The 26,873-nt window shown below is 32.0% G+C and overlaps 1 protein-coding gene across 1 annotated transcript in view; it reads left to right on the forward strand.

Moving 5' to 3' along the window:
• Nucleotides 1-26,516, forward strand: part of LOC123697430 (ammonium transporter Rh type B-A) — a 42,750-nt gene extending 16,234 nt beyond the window's left edge. Inside the window, exons 3-10 of the mRNA XM_045643947.1 lie at nt 150-341; nt 1,917-2,059; nt 4,051-4,216; nt 10,478-10,590; nt 13,965-14,159; nt 16,185-16,346; nt 17,522-17,618; nt 26,347-26,516. Of these exons, the coding sequence (XP_045499903.1) occupies nt 150-341; nt 1,917-2,059; nt 4,051-4,216; nt 10,478-10,590; nt 13,965-14,159; nt 16,185-16,346; nt 17,522-17,618; nt 26,347-26,429 (1,151 nt within the window). The 3' untranslated portion in view covers nt 26,430-26,516. The remainder of the gene's footprint in view (nt 1-149; nt 342-1,916; nt 2,060-4,050; nt 4,217-10,477; nt 10,591-13,964; nt 14,160-16,184; nt 16,347-17,521; nt 17,619-26,346) is intronic.
• The last annotated feature ends 357 nt before the right edge of the window (nt 26,517-26,873 follow it).

A 26,873-nucleotide genomic window follows, 5' to 3' on the forward strand; every position in this document is an offset into this window, starting at 1 on the left:
AATAAGCGTTCATTTCTATATTTTTATTTTGTTTTCTATTCACGGACTATTTAAAAAATCTTATGTCATGTTCAAATATGAGACGATATTATGTTGAGCGAGTAACTGCATCTATCAAATAATGAAAAACAATACAAAATTCTTTCCAGGTTTCGAAGACACGCACGTGATGATATTCATAGGTTTTGGCTACCTCATGACATTCCTGAAGAAGTATTGCTACAGTGCCCTTGGCTTTAACTGGTTTCTTGCGGCTCTGGTTATACAATGGGCCCTTTTGTGTCAAAACTTCTATCATATGAAGGACAACACTATTTTTGTTACTAAGAAGTCGTTGCTCGGTAAGTTTTCTTTACAATAAATTCAAAAATAATAATTAGATATGTATTATGTATGTTTGGTTTGATGCGATGTTAATTAATTATGTCTACGTCTGTTAATCTATGAGATTAAGATACAAATATTGTATCTAAATGAGAATGAGAAAGACTTTGTGTTTAGAAAATAAGCTAGTACACTTATGAACCGATTTTGTACATTATTGCCCAATCATCACCATCCGAAAACAATGTAATTTTAAATTACAATGGCTATACTCTGTTTGTTTTTACCCCGGTCAATTCAGTTCAAACTAGTATAAGTAGGAATATCAAACTCAAATATAAACGTTCGAATATTAATTAAGAATACCCTTAGTTTCCGAATGAAACGGTTTATTAGCATTACCTGAAATAATACAAAATTAATATATTCTTACACATTAAATAACAGTGGAATGAATCGTATTGTGGCGTATAAAACAAATGTTTTTTGTATAATTAAGAGCTAAAAACCGCGGCGTGGTGAGGTTAACCTGTGTTTCCACTCTTTGTTAGACTTTGATAAATAATTATTTGAGTGGCAATTGAGGGGAGCTATAAGTTTAATTTTTTATGTAAATATAATGGGGTTTTCAATAAATATTATGGTATAATTAAATTGGAGATTTTGCATGTGGATTTGTTTAATTCGGTATGTTGTTGTCACAATAGTATAAAGTTCAACTCAATCTAAATTAGAAAAAGTTTGTAAATGCTTGAAATAAGTATCATTATCCGTCTATACTATAGACGGATAATGTTATAGACTCTATAGAATATAAAATATTAATTCCAGATTTAAGTGTTTCGTATTTTTACCGTTAGAATTTGCACAACACAATTTCCATAATGAATGTTTTCTCTATCCGTCCTTATATCGCGAAAGATAAACAAAAATATCCACTTAGTCTGATTTAAAAGTCACGAGCGTCATTGAGACGTGTGTAGAAATACTCTGTACAAACATTGTTATTTTTCACGACTTTATTCCAATAATATAAATTTTATTGATGCTTTTCAAAAATAACAAGATGCGTATTTAAAATTGGATGAAAATCCTCGCTGATACCTTTCATTTAAAAACATCCTTTATCCATTAATAAAATAAAACCCCGAATCATGTTTTCAACTTCGGTGTTTAATTAAAATTTGTATGTCTGTAAAATATTTTTAATTAATACTCTGTCATTTGGGTGGAGTGTCAAAAATCATTAACGTAGAAAAGGTTAACTCTTCTCTTCTGTTATGGACATTATCAGTGGTTTCTCCAAATTTCAACGCTTATGCATCGTTTACTTTTTAATTATTTTCGTAGATAATAATTTGGTCCTTGTTTTTATTTACCATAATATTTAATGATATACCTATAAATTTAACCACGTCAGGGTATTCCGATGTTATAAGAAAGACATAAGGATAAAAATTTGTGGAGAGCGACGTTTTCTTCGAACTCTATAAAATTGAAATATCTAACTGAGTGAAAAATAGATTTGTGTTGTTTAATACAAATAATTTTTATAGTTAATAAAACACAATTAATCAATAAGTTTTCACCAGAGGCGGATATAATGTCGGCGACGGTGCTAATAACTTTCGGGGCGGTGTTGGGCGCGGCGAGCGGGCTGCAGCTGCTGCTGATCGCGATCATCGAGACGGTCGTCGGCTGCTTCAACTTCTGGCTCGTGGAGAGCGTGTTTAAGGTGAGATTAGATACTAAGTTTGTATTAGAATTGTGCTATTGTGTCTTTGTAGTTTGTAGCAGGCTGCAGTTACTCCTGATTTCGATCATTGGACGGTCGTCGGCTGTATGTATATGAGTTTACGAAATTACAATTATTTACCTATTGCAAATGGTGGAGGTAGTTTATTTCTCAACCTGCAAAAAAAAACATATTTTAAATATTAGTAGACTTTCTAACAATAAACAGAACTTTTGTAAAAATACACAAAAAAAAAATTAAATACCTACGCAAAAGTACACAACCATTCAGTATTATAATCATTATTTAACACACGAATTCATTATTTTAATCCCCAACATAATAGACTTGAATACACGCACCGTAAATTTTGAAACGGATCAAAAAATTCGTTGAAAAATCTCGCAAAAAATCATCCGGGAACGGCGGCACGTTTTAACGAGGCTGTAGCTATCTTGCGACGTGTCCCCTTTTCGATATGCCCCTGTGTACATAAGAGATATTCCTTTCATCTGTATTTCGTGGAACAAGGAATGGAGTTGGAGCAATGTTTGCATTTACAGTAAAATATACACCAAAAATGCCATGAATAAACGGTATTCTTTCTAGCTCTTATTATATATATATTCTTTATGGTAGAAATGTATGAGTGTTCGGTCGGAAGATACCCAAAATATACAGTAGCGCTCAAATATTACGATGATTCCAAACTGTTTTTTCAAGTATCGTGCAATAACTGGATGGGGTTAGAAGTGGGTTGATAGTTTCGTATTAGTTTCAATTCAAAAACCGGACGTTTGATATTGCTTTTTTAATGAATTTATGAATAAGTAAAACAAATAAAAATAAAAATCTCAATATGCATTATTTTAAAGTTGATGACGAATGAAAAAGCAAGCAAGGCTGATAACGATTTATTTCATGGTGCTTTGCAATAAACAGAAAACTTATGTAAAACTTTACAAAAATGTTTAATTTTAATTCGACTTATATTTAAAACATAAATTAACTAAATCTATTTCAAGTTTCAATGTAACTAGCGTCCATTCACACCATTATCTAATTAGAAACTGCAACAAGGAACTCAGATGAATGCACCTCAAATGTTCACGTTAATTGAAGTGAAACGCATAGAAACGGAGAGCGAATTTTCCTGCTAGGGTATGCCGTACGGGGAGGATGCATTTTACATTTTGTTACATTGAAATAATTAGTATAGTTGTGCCCTGTAAGAACTTGATATATTTTAAGCTAAATAAATAAAGAAAAAAGACCGGCTGTGTATATTTTAGCTGTAGGTAGATACCAAGAACGATCGAGAAATGATAATGATAAGTTACCTCTAAATTAAAATGTGTTTAGTATATAAATTATAAATTACAAGCTTTGTACAAACCTGTGTAAAATTCGACAATATAATTTAAAATTCAAGCTGGCATAAAAATTACCACGTAGGTAGTCAAATATCGATGAATTTCTGTATTATTCATGAGCTTAAAATTTTCACTGCAATACCTCCCCTATTTGCATACATCCTAAACAAATAAATTTTTACTTTTATTTTGCATGCATTTATTTCGCCTTTGTGTTTTCACACATTTTGAATTTTTATTTATTTGTATAAATTATAGATAAAAATTTATGTCTATTTATTTATTTGTCCGCCTAGTTGATTAGCCTTGTACGTTTTATCAGATCCTGACTTTTTCATTTAAGATCAAACTGCCTTACGGTTTTATGCTCACGCGTTAATCGATGTAGCAATAAACAGTTAATTGCTATATAACAGATGGCCACAATATAAACTTGCATGTGAACTGTTATAGTCAGTTAATCTTCTCTCAAAATATTAGTTTACAGCTTACAGTTTTTACACAATCCAGCTCAAAACCTTACAAAAATCACCTCACTGCTTTTGTGTCAAATTTTAAAAACAAAAGCTTGCACACAAGACCGTGTACGTGTCCTAGAAATATGTTATTTCCCACCAGGCGGCTGATGTAGGCGGGTCGATAGCGATCCATGCGTTCGGAGCCTACTTCGGCCTCGGCGTGAGCCTGGCTTTGAAGCCGCGCAAAACGAAAAACGAAGCCACCACCGCACCGGCCGTCGATCTCAATGGGCCCAGCTATAGCTCCGATGTAACTGCTATGATAGGTATGGATTTTTTAAATGTTTCATTTCAGGATCTTTAGTTGTAAGAAATTAAGTGCTAAAACACAAGAACTACTTTGCTACTGGTTTTTAAATATGATATTAATATCTTGCTATTAAAAAGAACTATTTTACCCTATAGCAAGTTATAGGTTTCTTGTATGAGAGCCTAGGTCAACGATCATAAAATCGTTTTGTCGTGAAGATCACGTTTCTTTTGCTCTTGACATTGACTTGAAAAAGTTTAGTGAGCACTAAACTATTTGGTTATTGGCAATATTTCATGAAAAAAGTCTCGTATATATTCGTAGAACATAGGATCATCTTTCCATGAGGGAAATCATACTGATTTTATCAGACTCCATTCAACGTATTTTAACTGAAACGCAATATTTTTGGCATTTGTTTGAGAAGATATCAGCGTCGCGTATCGTCGTGGGAAAAAATACATAATACCCGTACCCCTATTACAGAAAATGTAACAGGAAGCTGTGAATAAAATATTATTTTTATCTATGCTCGTGGGCTTTTGAGCACCGCCAGAATATATTATTATAGAAAAGTTATGACCAATAGAAACCAAGTTTTATGCCGCTGTCGGCAAAAACAAATTTAGATGGAATCTCTCTCTAGGTTAGGTGATGATTTTTGTGTTTTACGTGGCGTTTGTAAGTTTAGGGTTTTATCAGGGTCCTTTAGACTTTTTTATATTATGTAATCAGCGAGCAACGCCCTGGGAAAAATGAAAATAAGCTAAACTCGAGAACTAGGCGTTTTGTAATGGAAAACTGTCAAGCGTCAATTTAATGCCTCGCTTTTTAATAAGTTTTCTTTTCTGTTTTCCGATACTTTAAATATAAACTAAGTTGAAAGCGTGAGCAAGCGATTTTGCTATTTAAAGGTTATAGAATATTGTGAGTATTTCTAATAGTGAGTGAGTCTTCACACGTACAATCATAGTAAATTATCTCGATCTATTTAGGAAATTACCGATTTGTTTAATATCTAAATACAATAATGTTATTTATAATAAGAAGAAAAATACGAACTGATACCAAAATTGTTGTCATTAAAAGTCAGATATCACGGGATAAAGAATTTAATGTTAATATTTTTACATAACATTTTAAACGCTCTATTGTTAAATATTCGATGCTTGCTCCAGTTATAATAATGCTGATGGTCAAATATGCATTTCCTATATTGAGATAGCGCAATGAATATTTTATACTCCCCGTTTATAGATATTTCCAGTCATACACTGATAATATTTATGAAACTATTTTAGTATGATCTAAAATTTGAATGGAGTAGTTATCATAGAAATTTCTTAATGGAAATGTTCTACACTTAAGTTTAATATCTTTGTGCACTTATAATATGTAGGTATATATTTAGAAAATACAAAATAATAGAAAAAATGTGGTTTCCAAAAGAAAATAAATCAACGTTGAATAGTTTACTTCATAATAATATGAATTAGACTTGACTTTATCTATACATATAATAAAATCGTAGGAAAGTCAAAACTGTACATTGAATATTTTTTTAAAATAATACCTGGGCCGTGATCTATAATCGATATAGAAGCCAAAAACATAGTTTTTAGAATTTTTGTCTGTTTGTCTGTTTGTCTGTTTGTCTGTTTGTCTGTTTGTCTGTATGTTTGTCCGAGCTAATCTCGAAAAGTACTGCATAGATTTACTTCAAATTTTGCATGAATATTACTTACAGGACGGGTGAGGCTATAGGCTACATATTATTAAGCTATCACCTACGGGGGAGGAGCTGTGAACCTTTATTTTTCTTACGTATTCCGTGTATTACGACAGCGTACAATCTAAAGACTCATGTTTAAATGTTGGTTTCGAGTAAGCCATGCTATTATCTAGCTTTACAAAATAAAAACTATGTCATTTACGTAATTTGGGCAGAGAAACAGTTTAATGAATTTAGTAGTATAAAGACAAATTAGAAACAGCGCCATCTATTAAATGTTATAAAAATCAAATCAATTTACACGTTAACTATTGGAAATTAATAATCAAATGACGCATATATAAATGTTGTTTGACAATATCTAGATTGACACTATAAAAAATTATGCCATTTAAGTAACTTGGGAAGAGAAACATAGCTTAAAGAATGTAAGTTGTATAATGTTAATTTTGTAACAGCGCCATCTATGAGATTTCGTAAAAATCAAATCAATTTACATGTTAACACTACTGAACACAATGTTAAAAATTAATAATTTAAATATAATTATGTTATTTATTTATTTAACTCTTTAACCCATATCTTCCGTTCCCTATAATATATATTTCGTGTAAATAATAAACTACATTTTTTTAAAGTGAGGGTAGATGTTTATTATTTTAAGTAAAAATAGACACCATTATCTTCAGTTAATCTAATGATTGTGTTCCAAAGAGTATAATAAATAATAATATATTGTTGTGTTCATTAGTTACAATTTTAAAAATCTTCGTGTTTTATAAATTTACTAGCTTACCGCCCGCGGCTTCGTCCGCTTTGTCTAAAACCTAATAAATTATGTACTAAAACCTTCCTCTTGAATTAGTCTATCTATTAAAAAAACCGCATCAAAATCTGTTGCGAAGTTTTAAAGATTTAAGCATACAAAGGGACATAGGGACATAGGGACACAGAAAGCGACTTTTTTATACTATGTAGTGATATTTATAAAGCAACTAGCTGCCCGCTCACGGCTTCGCCCGCTTTCTCTAAAACGATTTGAGATTTAAACTATCCTATCTCTCAAGTTGGATCGAACTGCATATGGTGTGCGAATTTTATTATAATCGGTTAAGTGGTTTAGGAGTCCATTGAGGACAAACATTGTGACACGAGATTTATATATATTAAGATTGAATGCCATAAAACCAAAAATATCAAGTGCAATCTTCGTGTTTTGTGAATTTTCACCATCATGCGTTCCCACAAAAGGTAAGTTGTTGTTGTTTGTTGGTAAGTTGTTAAATGAAATGAAATGAATGATTCTTTTATTATTTTGAGGTGCATTGGGAACAGAAGTTTTTGATAAAATTTTATTTGTAAGTAGCTTTTTTATAGATTTACAGTTAACTTTTGATTTTTTTATTTACAGATTCAATGCTAATAAAATTATATCGCCTTTGGAAGACGATTTCTGCTGATATTTTTACTACACCACTTGAAAATTGATGATTTGATGATAAAAACAGTAGCAGCGAGGATTAAGTGGAAATTAGTAATCATCCGCTTCGTCAATTTTTGACTGAAGTTAATGTCCAACGTCCAATGGTTCAATCATTGGAAGTATCTCGGGAAATTTTGGAGGATATTTTTCAGGAAGGAGAGGAGGGGCAGCCAACCACATATCAAACTACTACGTTTTAGTACCGAAAAAAATGTTATTGCCAAATGAAACGTAAATTTTGCACTCACAACTTTACAAGTAATGTTTTAAGTTATCAGATAACCGCAAAGTCAAAATTTTATTTTTATTTTGACTTTGCGGTTATCTGATTATAATATTTATCGTTATGGCTATCGACGTACAGACCGTACTGGGATCAGAGTAGGTACATGATATACAGTTCATCATCCAGGATTGCTTAGAGCATTTTCACACTGAAAAAGATGTTTTCTTTGAATCGTAGTTGCTTCATTTATTTATTTTTAATCATTTTACATAATATGTTTTATATTTTATAAATATATAATTTTCATTATTTAAGTAGATAAAATAAATTATGTAACGGTTTTATAAGAAAACACATTATATTTGTTAGGCGACGGTGATTTCTTCCAGGCAAAAGATATTCATCAGCTCAATAAAATTGAACAGTATGTTGTTAGTTATTCTTTAGATTCACAATTGTAATGAGCATTTCCGCATGCAAGTTGTATCGTAGTTTAGATATATCATAGTTTTTACATATTAAAGTTCCAACAAAACCCTCAAATTTTTTAGTAGAGTTGAGCAAGATAATTTTAAAAATGTGCCGTGTTAAGTATTATAGAAAAGGTTAGTACGTTGGTAATTATTATTTCTTCTTCATTTACATGTTGTTAGTAAAAATAAACTTTAACTTACAGTCAAAGTAGTCAAAGTATATTTTAACTAATACTACTTAATATCTATTATACTTATGTTCAGTATTTATCTGTATTATTATTGCTTGACAATTAATATATTTTCATGTCGTATACCAAATTATAAACATAAGTTTAATGTGTAATTAGCTGGATTTATTTTTACACACTAACAGACTTATATTTTATGTTAAATGTTAAAAGAGTGTTAATATGTAGTGTAAATCATAATACATTTTTTCACAATTAAAAACTTTACTTACTCAATATGAAGACCGTTTGAAAAATGATAGGGTGCATCATAATAAGATGAACATGAGCATAAGCAATGACTAGAGTAGGGACGCGAATATTACAATTATATGAGACAAGAACGATTAATAAGTTTGTTTAATGAAAGATTAAGAATTGAAACTATTCGGAAAACTCTGGAAACGTACGAATAGCGAGAGGCCCGTCTTACTGCAGACAGATTTCGTCATAGTCTTAATGTCTTGAGGTAAACAATCTACGAATTCGGTGGTGTGGTCTGACAAATATAATAGTGGGTTTGCTTATAACCTCACAATTGATTACAGATCATCTTCTGTATAGGCGATATTAACGTAGTATGTTCTTTTTGTAATGCTTTAAAGTGTAGTAAGGCGAGTCAGCTTTCGTTTGAAGATACACCGGAACCTTTGAAATCACTACTTTTAGAGGAACATACTGTGCAATTAGCGTTTAGCTACTATTATGTATTCTGTGGTGCAATGTAAACTGTTATTAGACAATATTCGCTCTTATAGTAGTGCGTTTCAAATGATCCTTTGGTGCTCAATAATTATCAGAAGATCCGTTCATGCTTACTTTTAAGATACAAGGTCAAGTTTACCATTTGATAGGATCCCTTTTGCCTGAAGGCCAACCTAAGTTTGTTTAAATATATTTTGTATTCGACTACAACGAATAGTGGAATACAAGAAATCAATATTTCTCAAATTTAAAACTGAACTCATTTCACAATTTTAGAACAGGTTAATTCGTATGTATGCAGTTTTAAATCGACATTAGAAGCTTTTCCTCAAGATGGTGATATCGGCACTCAGGAACTCCCTGGACGTGTTATAACGCCCAGGCCACAGTATTACTATTTTTCCTACTGTAGGGCGACGAATGTATTTTCGCATAGCAACGGAGGGGAACTCGCGGGGGGTCAAGTGACGCGGGCCACGTACCACAAACATGCTTAGTTTGTGGTATCGAGCGCGAAAGATAGTCATCGTGTTTTTAGTAAAGTTACTATGTAAACTAACGTAATTTAATACTTAGGTACATATTCTATAATGGTGTGCTCAAACTGTTAATCTACATTTAATTTAGATTATTATTTGATACTAAGTAATGTAGAATTTAAACCACATTCATGTTTTCTTCAGATTTTAAGATTTTCTTATCAGAGTGTTCAATTTTAATGTAGTTAAATTTTATAAGAGACAATACCTAATTAAGAAAATTTTAAAATAAAGTGTCACGTATTTTTTTTAAACGACGAATGACGAAAAACGACCTAATCGCGGACGAAGTCGCGGGCAACAGCTAGTATACCTATAAAGGTATTTAAAGTCACCTTAAATGTATCTTTAAATTGCTGTGACCATTTCATACTATTTGAAAGCAAAACTTGGACTAGAAACTGATGATAAGAAAGTTTTGAAATCCTTATGAGATTTCATAAATTTAAGGGATTATGTTCTTTACATTAATGTAAACTTTTATATATATTTTTCTGGTTTTTATGGCATTCAAATGCTTTATAAATATAAATTTATAAAGAATAGAAAAAATTTGATCACGAGGCGGGACTTGAACCCGCATCCTTCGCGCCATTCCGGGGCGGATGCCTAACCAACTCAGCCACTTGTGACCCGAATGAGTAATCGAATTTATTCTATTCTTTCAGTTTTATGTGTCTTAAGGGACACACCGCGCGCCATCTATTGAGATGATTTAACAACCATCTCAACCAATATGAAGGATGCGGGTTCGAGTCCCGCCTCGTGATCAAATTTTTTCTATTCTTTATAAATTTATATAAACTTTTATATAATCATTTGACTCTTTCCCTCTCATATCAAATTACTTGCGCGTGATAAAGATAGTATATTTATGTAATTATTACAGGTTCCATATTTCTTTGGATTTACTGGCCGTCATTCAATTCGGCTCTCACCAGCTCTAACGGTGAATACCAAAGGGCAGTCGTCAATTCGTATTTATCGTTGGCTGCAGCTACTGTAAGTATTTTAGTAAAAACTTCATATTATTAATAGTTTAAGTCTGCAACCCTTTTTTACTTTTAACAATTCTTACTAATATTTTAAATATATTTATGTATTTGTTTGTCTTTCTTTCCCGTCGCCACGGAGCGATTTTATATCATGATTTTTGTGTCTAGTGATAGGAGGATAAACTTAGGGTGACATAGGATACGTTTTACAGAAGTGAATCATCTCACTTCGAATGAAATTTATTTTTAATACGCGGATGAAGCCGTGGGCAGAATGCTAGTTATAAATATTTTAGAAAAATAAATCTTTTGTTTTGTGCTATTTTTAAAATAAATTTCAGTTTAGTTTGTTAAGTAAGTGCTATCAAGAATAGATAAAATAAATAAACAAATCATAATTTAATTACGTCATTATGATCTTGTCTGATTTAATGAGCAAACTAACCCCGGTAAAATGGAAACACATGGTTAAATATTGGTTTTACGATTAATATAAATAGATATATTATTTACGCCTTTCGGAGCAATACAAAGCTTCGTTTGTTGTATTGAAATAATGAATATTGTCACTTATCAATTTTGATAACGTTTAAATGAACTTGTTTATACAATGGCATACCGGAATAACGCACAGGAAATTATTTCGAATGTCTTGCTATACATTTATTTTATATTCTACTTCCGATCAAATATACACTGCTAGATGCAAGTATGCAAGTAAGCAATTGTGTATTCTGGTCTTCCGAATTTATAAGCTCACACTTCTTATGTCGCGAGCTTTTTTTACTGATAAACAGACCTAATGTATTTAGATTTGTTCAAAAGTCAAATTTTGTACGATACAATAACCTATCTTAAATTATTATAATCGTCTCTTTAAAATAAACCGCTAAACATACAAAATTCACAAGCAAAACTCTATAATCTACGGCATTCATTATGAATACTAATGTCACATCCAGGGGTATCGTATCACAGATCCTTTTTATGTTACACAAAATTGTAAACATCTAAAACATACCCAACTTTTTAATGTAAGGTAGATCTAAATTAAAATAAATTTGCACGCTGCTCTATTCATTAACATGTTTTTATACAAAATAATCTGCAAGCTGCTTTGAGCTTAATACAAAAATAAAACTATAAACGTGAAAATATCTCCACCAGTAACATTCCTAAACATCTTGATAACATTTTCATTAGAATCGAGAATTTGTTCTTGGTGCAAATATTTTAATTTAAATAGTTTTAAAAAGGTTTTCCTTTAATGAATTCACTTTCAAGTTCCTAGGCGAAAGGAGTTTAATCGTGAAGGAGAATCTGTATGTAATTGTATTGCAGTTTCAATGTAATAATTAAATATAAAATTAGTGATATTTTTATTTTTAGTGGTTTATCCAAAATTTTAAGGTATTCAATAATTTATGATCCCTTGACTTCTTGATATAATTCCAAGTCATAAAGAATTAAATTCGCGAATACGAAGAATACTATGAGTCAGTTTATAACATTACTATGGTCCGGGAGCCAGAATTAGATTTTATGACCAAGTTCCTCTCAAGCGGTAATTAGTAAAATGCATCAAAGTATAGTATTATGAAGCCTCGTGAACGTCAGCTGGAGCTCGGTTGGGGGGGTGAGCGGTTGTAGCCTCCCACGCACGTAAGAAAAAAAAGTATATTCATTCATTTCCTCTCAGCTAAAAATTTGTCAAATTGTAGCTAACACAATATCTCAACGAAAAATAATAATCAGCTGGTTACAGCATGGTGTATTATGCGTCAGCTGGTGTCTCGAATATAATGAGACATTAACAAAATCATCGAGATACGTGGAATTCCATCAACATAAGTCCCCGTAAAAGATAAGTAATAACTTGATTAATTATATATTATACTATTATTTTTTTAATAATTATAGTTAACTAATGTTTTTAGTGGGTTATTTCATATTTGTTACACTTTTATGTAGTTATGTGAATTTGATGATATGATAGTTATTTTTAAATGCAGTTTATAATATTTGTAAAAACATGTTTACCGATGTGGCTGAATGTACGTAGTGTAATCATGTGCACAACTAACCACCTCCAAGTACCTGTCTATATTATGCTAGCGTGTGTTGCTTGAATTTTTAAAAATAACGATAATAATTAAAGATACGTCATTTCATCTCAGATGAAAATTTGTGAGCTGATTGTTAATATACTGATGCAATAAATAAAAAAAATCAGCTAGCAATAATTCGAGGAAAACCTAGTCAGTTGATGCATATAAATTGGCAATAGATGCTTCTGCCTAACTCCTATGTAATAACTTTCAAAGTATCAGCTGACGGTTTTTCCACCCAGATACAGCCAGCTGACCTATATATATATCCACAGTTACATATAAGCTATCATCAGGTAAATTTTAGTTTGAGAGGAAATCACGGAAAATAATTTTATTTTTTTCATGTTCGAGACACCAGCTGACGTATAATACACCATGTTGTAACCAGCTGATTATTTTTTTTCGTTGAGATATTGGGTTAGCTACAATTTGACAAATTTTTAGCTGAGAGGAAATGAATGAATGTATTTTTTTTTCCTACGTGCGTGGGAGGCTACAACCGCTCACCCCCCCAACCGAGCGCCAGCTGACGTTCACGAGGCTTTATAATACTATACTCTGATGCGTCTGACGAATTATCTCTTGAGAGGAAATAATGAACCAAATTTGCACCTGGCTCCCTAACCACTAGCTTATCGCCCGCGGCTTCGCCCGCATTGTCTAAAACCTATTAAGTTATGTATTAAAACCTTCCTCTTGAATCATTCTATCTATTGAAAAAAACCGTATCAAAATCCGATGCGTGGTTTTAAAGATTTAAGCATACAAAGAGACATAGGGACAGAGAAAACGACTTTGTTTTATACTAGGTATGTAGTGATATTATACGAGGAAGTATTAATTCTATCATACAGTGTCCATGGGCAATTAGCTAAATTTATCAATACCACACGTATGTTGATAAATTATACTCAATAGTTTCCATTTGTGGTAGTTTATTAATTAGTAAAGTTAAACAAACAGCGAAAGCTATATTAGGTTCCACATTTTGTGTTATGTATACCACCGATAATTCTTTGATCGTCTTTTTTTTTTCGTGTACAATTAAATAGTATCTAATATACACTTGGCCACAATCTCGCCTGATGGTAAGCTGAGATGTAGCCATGATGCGCGCGTCTCTAGAATGTGTCTGTTCACTCTCCTCTTGAAAACCTCCATATTATACTCATCGGGGAACATATCTTCTATCTGTGCTTTAAGTGTATGCAATAAAGAATAATCTATCTATATATCTACACCGTTAATTTCTTTTTTCCCTATACGCCAGGTAACAACATTCGTATTCTCATCCCTGGTAAGCCACCACGCTGGCAAGTTGGACATGGTGCACGTACAGAACTCCACGCTAGCCGGCGGCGTGGCTGTGGGCTCTGTATGCAACATGCACATCAGTCCGGGCGGAGCTATCGCGGTGGGGATCGGCGCTGGCGTACTGAGTGTGCTGGGCTACCGGTACCTGACGGTGAGTGGTGTTGCTAGGCAACCGTGTTTGTTACTGGTTGCTAGGCAACGGCGGTCGCGGTGAGCATCGGCGCGTCGGTGCGGGCGCAGCGAGCGCGTTTAGACTTTAGACTAACCGTACGTTATTGTTAGTTGCTAGGCAACAGCGTTCTCACGTCCCTAGTATTGTGTGAGCTAGCTGGACATGGTGCACGTGCAGAACTACGATATATAATGCAAATCGTTCAAAATGTTGTCTTTATATTACCGTATTGATTTTTATTTCCAAAAATAATGTCATCCTTCCTAAATTACTGCCATTTAGTTCAACTAGTCACTGATTAAAATTATTTCAGTTGATGAAAATAAAAAGACGAATTAATGTAAATAAGCACTAATACCACTTACAAATTCGACGAGCATATTATTATATATTGCATTTGGAACTATTTAGTGATAACAGAATGATATAATACCTAATGGCGGCATTAATGCTGATACGAAATGCTCGCTGGTTATATAATTTGTCAAACTCAAACACAAAACTTGATTTGTTAGCCTATTCCACAATTTTGTGAAATTATCCATTTGCTTGAAGAATTAAGAAAAAAATATTTTATGGGTGTAAAAATTCAATCCAATTTTAATGTTTATGTTTATGCCTGAAATGATTATTTTTAATGTAATTGGATATCTTTTAATGGTTCATATAGCCTTATTAGTTATATGACTATGTAATAAGGCAGGCTAATAAGGCAGGTGATACTGCCATCGTCTACTTTTTACCGCTTTGTCTTATTCCCATAGGAATTTTCTTTGACACATGCAAAGCCGCGGGCAAAAGCCAGTATAAAATAATTATCAAAATGTACAATCACACAACCGCAAGTAATGCGCATTGATATCGACATTGCGAGGACAATATCTCCGGAATGTGGATTGTGAACTGGCCACGCCATATCTTATTAAATTTTCTTTTGTCCCACACTCTTATTTGAAAACTGGGAACATGCTATTGGAAGATCTTTTAGATACCATTTGGAAGTGTATAGGATGCTTGTTACAGAAAGTTTGTGATTTTGACTAAAATAATTACCTACCTATATTTCTGAATATAACTAAGAACTAAGTATCTAATATAATATACAAAGAAAATTCGATAAAATTAACAATTATTTGTAAATAAGTGTAATATTGTATTATTTTTAAGCAAACAATAAATAATAATTATAAATATCTCAATATTTAGACGAAATTTCGCAATAACAAAATGATGGACCGTTTATTAATCCTTTAGGCAAACGCAGATTCCTCAGAAAACCAGTGTTATGGAAGATTTCCATCAAACCTTTTTGGGCATTATCTATTCATTATTTATCAATATTTAATATCGTTACACATTTTTATCCTACTTGAGTATATACTCTGTACTTAATTATAAGAAATTAAAATATACAGTAATAAGGAAAAGAGTCTCATTCCTCAATATGACGGTCTACCATGCTCAATGTACGATTCAACTAAGGATAGCATCGCTAAGTTCATAAAGATCTATTCATTGTCATTTTGAAACATTGTCATAAATGGTGTTGATATTTATTTATTTATTTTATTTAGCACTAGTGTTCCACCCCGGCTTCGCCCGTGGTACATATTTCGCAATAAAAAGTAGCCTATGTGCTTTCTCAGGGTCTAAAGATTGTCTGTGCCAAATTTCATCAAAATCGGTCCAGTAGTTTATGAGCCTATTCGTAACAATCATACAAACAAACAAACAAAGTTTTCCTCTTTATAATACTAGTGTAGATAAAAATTCGGATAACACAGATCCGTGACGATAAGACGACGTGGGTTTCTTGGTTTTTCTTCTCGTTTGATTTATCAATTTGCTTAGAATCCTTATGATCTATTTAATAATAGTACCTAGAAGGTGTAATTTTAACAGGTTCGAATTTCTATCTACACTGTTAATACTATTACTACGAGTACTTCAGCTTCACTACAAATTCCGACCTGTATATAATGTATCCCATACATTATCCTTCAGCCACTCCTAACACGTATCGGTATCCGGGACACATGCGGTGTGAACAACTTGCACGGGATGCCCGGGATCTACTCCGGGATACTAACCGTTATATTCGCAGCCGTGGCCACTAAGGAAACGTATGGAAAGGAACTACATGATGTATTTGAGGCTATACATGAGGTGAGTAAAACATTTTTAGTTATAACTAGCGGTCCACCCCGGCTTCGCCCGTGGTACATGTTTACGTTTTCTCTACATAAGATCCATCCTCGTACTTCAAGAAATATAATAAAAAAAGAATTATCGAAATCGGTTCAGCCGTTCTCGATTTATGCGCTTACCAACACATTTTGCGATTCATTTTTATATATAAGAAGATTTATAAGAAGATTTATTTATATAATTAACAAAAAGGCTAACTCAGACCCGAAAGTTGATTTTAAACTCGGACTCGAGATGGAAATTAAACTAACTCAAATTTAAGACAAGCTTAACGGTAAACAATATTTAGGGCTAATTTTTCAATGCTTGGTTAAAACTTATTCATCGCATAACGTATTAAACTACCATTTCAAAAATGTATTCTAATTATTCATCGCATAACGTATTAAACTACCATTTCAAAAATGTATTCTAATTGTCCGTATTTGACAGTTTACAGGTGTTTTTAAAATGTTCGTGTTATTGGACGGATAAATTTTAACCAAGGATTGAAAAATTGGCCCTTATTCAACTAAAATTCTTTTACATCCGATTTTGAATCGTCGTAATACATATAGATTTATTTTCCTCAAATTTGATATATTTACTCATTTCCTCAAATATAATTACCCTCAAATTTGATGTTGTTATTACAATGTCGAAATTATTTTATAGGTTATTTTTTGAATAGTTTTGTTTAATATTCCACAGTAAAAATTATAAAAATAGTGCAGGATAAAAAAATTGCAATACATTTATATTTTATTGAAGTAGGTATGACTTAATTAATCGCATATTTTCAATGGAATGAAGTAATTTCCAAGAATGTTGTGTTTGATTCCCTTTGAGGATAATATTATTTATTGGTATAACATTCAATCAGAGGTTAAAATACATTTAAATAGTATTAATAAATAATATTGCGTTTAAATTCATTAATATGTGGTTCATACCGATATTAAAAATACTTATACAAACCTCATATTATTTTTTATGCCCATAAATAATATTATTCTCTAAGGCATGTTTAGAACTTTTCTTTGTTTATTCAATAAGTTTATTTTTAGCAAGAAATAATAAATCATTTTAATTAATTTTAATAGATTTACAAATAGGTACTTATAAAGAATTTTTATATTTTTTACAACTTTCAGGACGGCACCGGTAGGACGGCAAGCGAGCAAGCTTTAAACCAATTTCTGGCTCTAATTGTTACCCTTGCTGTATCATTTGTGGGCGGATTTATAACAGGTTTGTAAATACATTATATTTAAATTTCATTTAACTAAAAATGTTTTTCATATAAACACGCCTTATGGCTACAGAATAATGTTATCCAAGCGTGGAATGTTATACCTGATGGAATTATGATTTTTTTTTATTACGTAGGTACTTATTATAATTTAGACAAACATCAAAAATAAATGGAACAAAGAGTAATTTCATTATAATAGGTTACAAAGTAAAGAAATGTGTACAAAGGTTAAATATATTATTTAAATGAAAATGTGAAATTATATGAAGCTGCTGAAAAACCTGCTTTATTAAACCAACCGTAACTTAGAAATGTATAAATTTATTTACTAGACTTGATATTAATGTTTGCGATACTTTTTAATATTCATAAGTTTGTGTACCTATCTCGACTTGCTTGACGAATTTTAATGAAATTTAACTTTTTTTATGTTATGAAAATATTTACCTATTCGTATAGTCAATTAGTTCAAACACTCCGTTTCATAAACAGCCTAGGCCGTTTATTAAACGGCAGAATCATCTTATTTGCTTCAACGTGAAATACTCGTATACCTAATCTTCTACTACTACGCAGGAAATAACTATTTGTTTAAAAGAATGCATGCAAACAAAAGTGCAGTTATTCTCATTGTTAATATTCATATTATAAGCAATAAAACGTGGAATATTATAAATATTTTAAATAACAGGTAATTTAATTGGTTTCGTTTCATACGATTCGTTGTTCATGCAAATGAAAATTTTGTATTTATAATGACTGTTGCTGCTAGAACAAAAATGTTAGTAATAATTAATATTTTTCAATTTAAAATTGTTTGAATAAGTTTTGCTTGTAGTAAAAATGTCATTGTATCACCTTACAATTTTTATTGAAGTTTTAAGCTTGATGAAACTACATACTTTTGCTATTATTTAAAATAATTTTCTATGCGAGTGTATGCTATCTATTGCTTGCTTATAAAAAAGCTTACTATTTATAAGCAAACAATAGCAAGCAATAATTTATTCTATCCGTCCACGATTGAACCCTACAAATAAAAAATATCACATCCATTCTATAATCACATTCATTCGATAATCGCTTAAAAGAATTAACGATTCATTCACTCTATATTTTATCGGCAACTGTAAGGTGCACGCACAAAGAATTTATCGCGGATATTTATAAGGATATTACGTTAAACGCCTCCCTGCGCGACTTTGGTAACTGACGCACTCGTTATAATACATAATTTATGGTGCTTTCGCGAACGTTTTACCATAGTATAAAGAGACAAGTAGGCTGACTTACGGCGCGGCGTTTAGCAAGGTACGGTACCTAAACTCACGAGGTGAAGGGTTGTCACTTGTCACAATTAAAATTAAAGATTATTTAACGGATTTTAAGCGCGATTTATTCTTTATATTATTTTCCCGACGTTTCCAACTTTGCAGCGCAAATTTCTAAATGTATAATACTCGCGTAAAATCAAACACTAGATACCTACTTACTACTTAATACTTTGTCATATTGATATTTTAAATAATTGTGTATAATCAAACACCGACCGCTCACAGCAATGGCGCTGCCCTCACGAGAACGGTCCATGAGAAGGAACCGAGCGGCGTCGTGTGCGTGTTTCAAGCTTGCGTACGTACATGAACGGGAGGCGTGGCCAACTGCTCTGCGTACATATAAACAGCGCGATGTACCTTTGTTCAAAAATAACTTACTTTTCTCTTTATACTATGGTTTAACGTCACGTTGTAGCTAAGCTAAAATGTTACGTGTTTGCACCTACATTTAGTGTCTAACGCGTCTGAAATAAGCTGTTTATGCTATTTTGGAACTTATAATTATGTTTCGGCTTACGAAAAATATTATGAGCGAATTTATTTCAACATTTCTAATTTTCAATCAATCTCATTTCGAATAAAAATATATTGAAATCGACTGAGTACTTATGTGTTAAAGACCTTTTAACATTTATATGACCTTGTCTAAAATCTAAATAAAGCCAAACGTTATAGTTAATCACGATGAAAAGGGGTTTATTAATACGTATTGTATACTGGTATTTATTAATACATACAAATACAATTTCTAACTATCGGAAACTATGATAAATCTAACGCGAGTGCGGTTTTTCCTCGGCCGGCTTCATTACTAAGCCGTGTTAATGAATACATTGTTCTCTTTATTTTAAATGTTTTTGTAGTCAATATACGCTGTGTTTAACTGAGGTTTTTCTAGTTAATGTAATGTAGGATTTACACTAGTTTGCTGTGATTACAAATCAAAGTATTGGAATAGTTACATGTGTTGCAAATCTAATTTTCCGAGGTTTAACAAGATCAAGGTATTCACACTAACCCGGCAGATTTTGTTCTGCCAAGACACCCTTAACATTTATTGATGTAAAATAGTTAACGATCGATTCTCACACCATTAGAAGATATCTACACAGAAATATACATATTATATAGATACATAGAGTTGATAAGTTTGTGTCAAACAAAAGAATATTAAGCATTGTATGTATAATCGTCTCGTAACTCAAAATTTACCCGTATTAAATTATAACATTTATTATTATTACCGGTCATCAGTGCCGCCGTTGGGTTCAACAATAGTATATAAGTACTTAAAACTAGGGTCCTAGGCTTTGTGTAGTTATGAAACACATGCTAGACAATAAGTTTCAGCCTCCCCAGTTTAGTACTTGATAACTGAATAGGATATCACTAAATAGTATAAAACAAAGTCGCTTTCTCTGTCCCTATGTCCCTTTGTATGCTTAAATCTTTAAAACCACGCAACGGATTTTGATGCGGTTTTTTAATAGATAGAGTGATTCAAGAGGAAGGTTTAAGTATATAATTTATTAGGTTTTAGACAAAGCGGGCGAAGCCGCGGGCGGTAAGCTTGTAATTTATAAAAAGACGTGTGGCACTCGGGGACTGCCGCGGTAAAGCTATTGCATAGCATGCCTTCAAGCCACACCTCGGCCGTGCCCGTCGGAGTGGGGAGCGTGAGGTTTTTCGTTACGGAATTTCTCGATTCGGTCCACGCGCTCAATGCCCGCGATAGAAGCTATGCAATAACTAAATAAATAGCTTGTATTTAGTAAATCTCATTAGGTACCAAAATTTATAAGTGCGTGTATCCTCTTGATGGGTATAGGGCAGATGCATGTATCTGTTTATCTGGTAGATTTTATTTGCGGATTTGGGCCTTCAGGTTCCTTCCGAATAGATACATTTTCTGTCTACACTGGGAATCGAACCCAGGATGCATCGGTTCGATGTACACTTGTACGACAATTATTGCTGTAGGTACGAAGTAGGTGGTAAAATAAATAATTTGATAAATTTTAAGTCAAAATACCAAAACATTAAAAAAAAATAATTCGTATTTTTCTCTTTCAAGTACAATCACAATATCGACACTTCAAACGTTCATAAAGTAGATTATAAAGTGAATATTCCGTTGAAAGATAACAATAAATATTAGTTTATTGCTTTAGGGAAAACCTACAGCTGAAAAATTAGATCATATCGACCCGGACAAATAGAAATTGTGGAATAGACAGGAATAATAATCCTTTTTGTGTTTGTTAAACTTGTATAAATTTCAATAAAAATACTTTAAAAATAATAAATCTAATCAACATTATTTGTTTATTGTGATAATGTATTAATATATTTTATAGATGTCGAACTGTCGACCCCTATAATACATCTGTTAAAACCTTAGGTTTAAGCTACACTAATACACAATATTATTCGTAATCGACATTCATGTTTCGGCATTACAAAATTATGTCCACTATAAATATTGTTTTTTTAATTTTTTAATAACACTGATATTATGCATAATGCCTGTTTCTGAAAAATAGAGTAGGTAGGTACAGGATACTCTGGCGAATTCTTCAGGGCCTCGAAATATAACAAATATTTTTCAAATAAATCCCCTCAATATTTGAGACGTCAAATTCTATCAAAACTTATTTAAAGCTATCGTGAGGAACCCTTCCCCTTTGTCTGTTTGTGTTCAAAGTATATTACCTATGCTATACAACCTACCGAGATTTTATTGTTTAACAGTCGCTTTTAATTTTGTCATAAATTTAACTGAAGTAGCTATAATCATATTACGTTGGTATTTACAATTTCACAACAATACTTCAGTTTGTAAACCAATATCGGTATTTCAAAACAATTATTTTGTAAACTGTGATGTTTATTTAACAAGTAGCTTACCGCCCGCGGCTTCGCCCGCTTTCTCTAAAACGATTTGATATTTAAACTATCCTATCTCTCAAGTTAGATCAAACTGCACATGGTGTGCGAATTTTATTATAATCGGTTAAGTGGTTTAGGAGTTCATTGAGTACAAACATTGTGACACGAGATTTATATATATATTAAGATTAAGATTAATATGATACTTTTGCGTTTTTATGGACATTAGCTTTCCACTCGCGGCTTTTCCCACTTTGTCAATTTATGATATAAAATGTTATAAATTATATAGTAAAATCTTGCTGTAGAACCATTTTATTTATAAAAAAATCGCATCAGAATCCGTTGTATAGTTTTAAAGATCAAAATAGATACAGACATGCAGATAGCGGGGATTTTTTTAAATATATTTTTGTACTATGTAGTGATGAAACAGAAAACGATTAAACGAGACGATACTCAGAATACGCTGTCAATATCCACTCGATTTTGTTTCGCTATCAATATTCCTTTAGAAATTAAAAGCTGCAACAGATTTTTCAATTAATCCCAAGTTTTTTTTACTGTAAAAACTAAAAAGAGTATATCGGGACGCTGAAACTTTTTAAATGTCTTTTAATACTTTTACCCTGAGTAATAAAATTTTATGATTGTTCATTATGCTTATCAATGATTCAATATTATGCTAAATATTGAAGAGCGGAACAAACAATATATACGCATTGATTCAAGGATTTAAATATTTTATATTCATAATGCTCTGATGCATGAATTTATAAAACTTGCGTGAAATATGATAATATTATTATATTGTATTAGGGAACTGATCACGATGCAACAAATTGGCCATTATTCAAACCGAATCACATTTTAATATAATCCTTTATTATAATGTTAACGCGGATGCAACGGATTATTAGGTAGTTATTTCGACGAAATTGCCGGATTAAGTGCTGAATTATGTACCAATTTATTATTCACACTTCTATTTAATAGATGACATTGTATAAGTATTTTGTTACCCTTATTATATTTACTAACTATATTAATTACTCACTGCGTAAAATTATGTTATAGCTATATAAAAGCTTTGATATAAGCTAATATTATTAATGTTAATTTACTGCAGATTTACGTCTCATTTTACTTTACAGTTTCACTGTTATTAAATTATAATTCGCATCGTATAATTATTATTACTAATTACAATGCCGACGAAAAATGAGCTTAAAAGTATTAAAGCTAATACATACAATGTACAATTCATTCATAATATCGACTAAGGTATACTTGAAAAAGTTTAAAATAAACTGTACAGTACAGTCATACCAAACATTCATCAATTCGTAGCACATCTACGGCATGCAAAAGTTCAACGGTTAAAAGCGGCCGACTATCTCATAGTATCTCACATAAACTAGTTTCACGAATACAAATCACGTGTTCAAAAAAACGCTTACACGATTCCCCGATACAGAAACTCGGCCCAATATTTCATTCTAATCGAAGTGAAACGAGATAAAAGCGCGAAACTTGTCGGCTACGGCGAGAAATATTTCGTAGAGGGTAGCGTTAATTTGCTGGCGCGTAGCTATTGGCGCTAGTTGCTCGCGAGTATCGAATGCGAATTGTTAGAGAATCTGTATCAATCAGTATTATCTGATTATGATCACATGGAACAAGAAATAAATGTTACTTTTTATTACGATACATTTATACAAATCATTCGCTTATAAAACAGTCAATTAAATAACGATAATTCCAAAGCAACAAAGTAACTCCCAATCCAGTGCGAGCAGCATCACCAATGTAAATCAGCATTAGGCCCATAAAGTACGGCGCCTTATCTGACACCGTTTTGTTATTGACCTTTGTAGATCAATTTACTTCGTTAGCTCCGATACGAGGGTTCGCCCTCACAGTGCCCGAAACAAAAGCCTCTAAGCGAGAACACCATCTATCTTCACCCTCTTTTATTATTTAAACCGCTTTCAGTCGCTCACTTGTATAAAGTTGGCCGAATTATGTATCGCGTTATATTTCGGTGAAATATCGCGATGTTTTATTTTACGAAATGTTTGTTTATTGAGCGCTGTTTTTGTTTCGCACAATGAGGACAATGAGGCGATGTGTACTTGCGAATTGTAAGGCTGGTTAAGGGAATATGGCTTATTTAGCACGGGATAGCGCTTCCGTTTTTTGTTGCTTTTTCGTATTATTCTTTTAAAGATTCGGTATATTGAAATATTCTGAATATGATTTTAATTTACACAGTGGTTAGGTTTTGTTCTGTTTCATTGTAACGATTAAAAACAAAAACTGCTTTACGGATTGTGTTAAAATTTTTTGGAGTAACGTAGGTTATTTTTAATTTCAATCCCGTATGAAACTGGGCGGATTAGTACCTAACTAGAACTTAACTGGTATTTATCTGGTTCTGATATCGCTAATATTATGAGGTATTTTAGTAGGGTGACAATAATTATTGTAGCTGTATAAAGTAACGTGTTGTATTTTGTTGTAAAAAAGTGTTTGTATTTTTGATATATTATACGTTACAGTGAAATATTATCAAAATTAACAGTCAAAACTCCAGCCAAAATTAAAATGATGTTAAATATGAATTATTTACGAAAATGTTGTATGTAATGTAAACAGTACGATAAACATTACAATGGGATGAAACAAATTGTGTTACAGAATTAGAACAATAAAATTATATTCCTCCGTAAGAATATTATCTCTACTGCATATCATTTCGGTGTATGAACACAATGTTCTTATCAAAATACTGTGACTGTGTTACTGGAGTCTTGAACAAAAGTTTTTACGCACTCTCTAATCCGAGCGTTTTATCTCAAAGAATTCGACGCCTGCCATTTATTTGAACATCAATATCATTCAATCGGATTGAGAATCTCTCTTATGTAACGCCTGATGATAATACTAAATGAAGGGATCGAATCGGGAATCGATTTGCGCGAACGTTTGTAATAAATCGAGTAATAAATCGACGTTTTGCGCGCGGCTCGTGTGGCGTGCGTTTGTATGCTAGTACGATTAGATATTAAAAATAAGATTTCGCTTGAATACAATTTTGTGTGTGGAATAATATTTTAATTTTACTTTTCATTAGAGTATAAAATTGTGTATTGTTTTATTAAGATACCTACTCATAAGTTTCCCGCTAAAAAAAACAAACTGCGTAGTCATACTCTATATTAAGCTTCTTCGAATTCAGCTACATAATATTTTGACTGTAATCATGTCCTGCATACCTATATTTTTACATGTAGCTACAAAAAAGTATGCAATTTTTTTTACATAAAACAAAATAACAGCTCTGTATTTCTATCACATAATATCTATTCAGTACTCGCACTTTCGCTTTAAAAATTTCGCAAAACATTCATTATATGCCAGTACAATCTAAAAGTTACTAGATCCGTACCTTTGTTTATCAGTTCACGTTTAGATCGTATCATGCCAGCCGCTAGCTTGCCGTGGTAGAAATAATCCGGATTGGAGTAAGCTCGCTTCTATCGGCCCGTGGCTCTGTCACTGTGCACTTACTGAAAACGGATACGTGCTGTTTGTACACGTTTCAGTCAAGTCAAGTACTGGATTATTAACGTATACAATATGTTACCTAATGAGTAAAAGTAAAATTGTAATATGATTAGTGGGGCAGTAAATGACTGTTTTTAACTGTGAATTACAAAGACATATAAAATTGCATGTATTAAGCAATAATAACATGTTTTTTTTTTTAATAACACATTAAGCAATTTTGTATTCTATGATCTGCAGTCCCGTTTTACAAGTAATAATATGTAATTCTTCATAAATGTTAAATTATTCTATAATCGATTTAATGACAAAATATGATAGTAAAAGTAATAAATAGGACTTTCTATTTATTTCATAATTGAAACATTCCCCGAACACCTCGACTTCACCCGGGGTCAATAACACGATCCATCATCTCGCTGACGAAACACGAAATCTAGAAAACTATTTGACCTACGAACATGAACTTTGGCAAGTCAAGGAAAGGATTTTGCGAAGGAATGTCCAAAGACGAGACATTTAAGATCTTTATTGTATAGGTACTATAATTGTACAAAAGCTATGGGCAATGGCTAGTTTATCTTCACTTGTTTAAATGAAAAGAAGGGTTTTTTCTGTTTATATTGAATAGGTTCAAAAGGACTCGACTTTGTTTAGTAACCCGCTTATATTAGCTTCACCATTATATTTATATGCAATAGAATCCTTGGCTCAACTTTGATGCACTTTAAACAGACAGGTTATAATTTAAACTTTTTACCTACACTTTTCAAGGATCGGTCTTTTAGTTTTTTTTTATTTTTATCTTGTATAATAATATAGTGTGTATTCAAACCATTACAGTTCTCAGAATATTCAAAATCTTTAAAAAGCCTTAAAGTATTATGAAAATATCAATGATTTAATATTTTCTTTTATTTTGTTTCAGGTCTTATCGCTAAATTGCCGTTCTTGGAGCCATTGAAGGACACAGAAGAATACAATGACGAAGTGAACTGGGAATTGCCGTGAACATAATATAATTTTGTACTGTTTTGTCCGGTCTTGTCATAATACTTACGTGATATTGTTTGAGATATTATATGTGTTACCTTTTTATTTCACTTTTTATTGCTTCCCTTTCCAATAAACATATTTTATATATGACTAATTTTGAAATTAAATTCATTGTCTATAATTAAATTATAAAGCTGAATAGTTTGTTTGTTTGTTTCAACGCGCTAATCTCAAGAACTACTGGTCCGATTTGAAAAATTATTACGGTGTTGGATAGCCCATTTATCGAGGAAGGCAGGCTATAATATATCAGGCTTAGAAAGAAGAAGATCAGAAGCGGAGCCATAAGGGTGCCGCGGAGTGCAGCTAGTATTAATAATAATTAGTAAAGCTCTGTGTATCTGTGGTAGTTTCATATCAATTCCATCTTCAAAGTTCAAAAATTCAATGTTTATACTG

This window comes from Colias croceus, chromosome 14, assembly GCF_905220415.1.
Source record: "Colias croceus chromosome 14, ilColCroc2.1".
Lineage (NCBI taxonomy): Eukaryota > Metazoa > Arthropoda > Insecta > Lepidoptera > Pieridae > Colias > Colias croceus.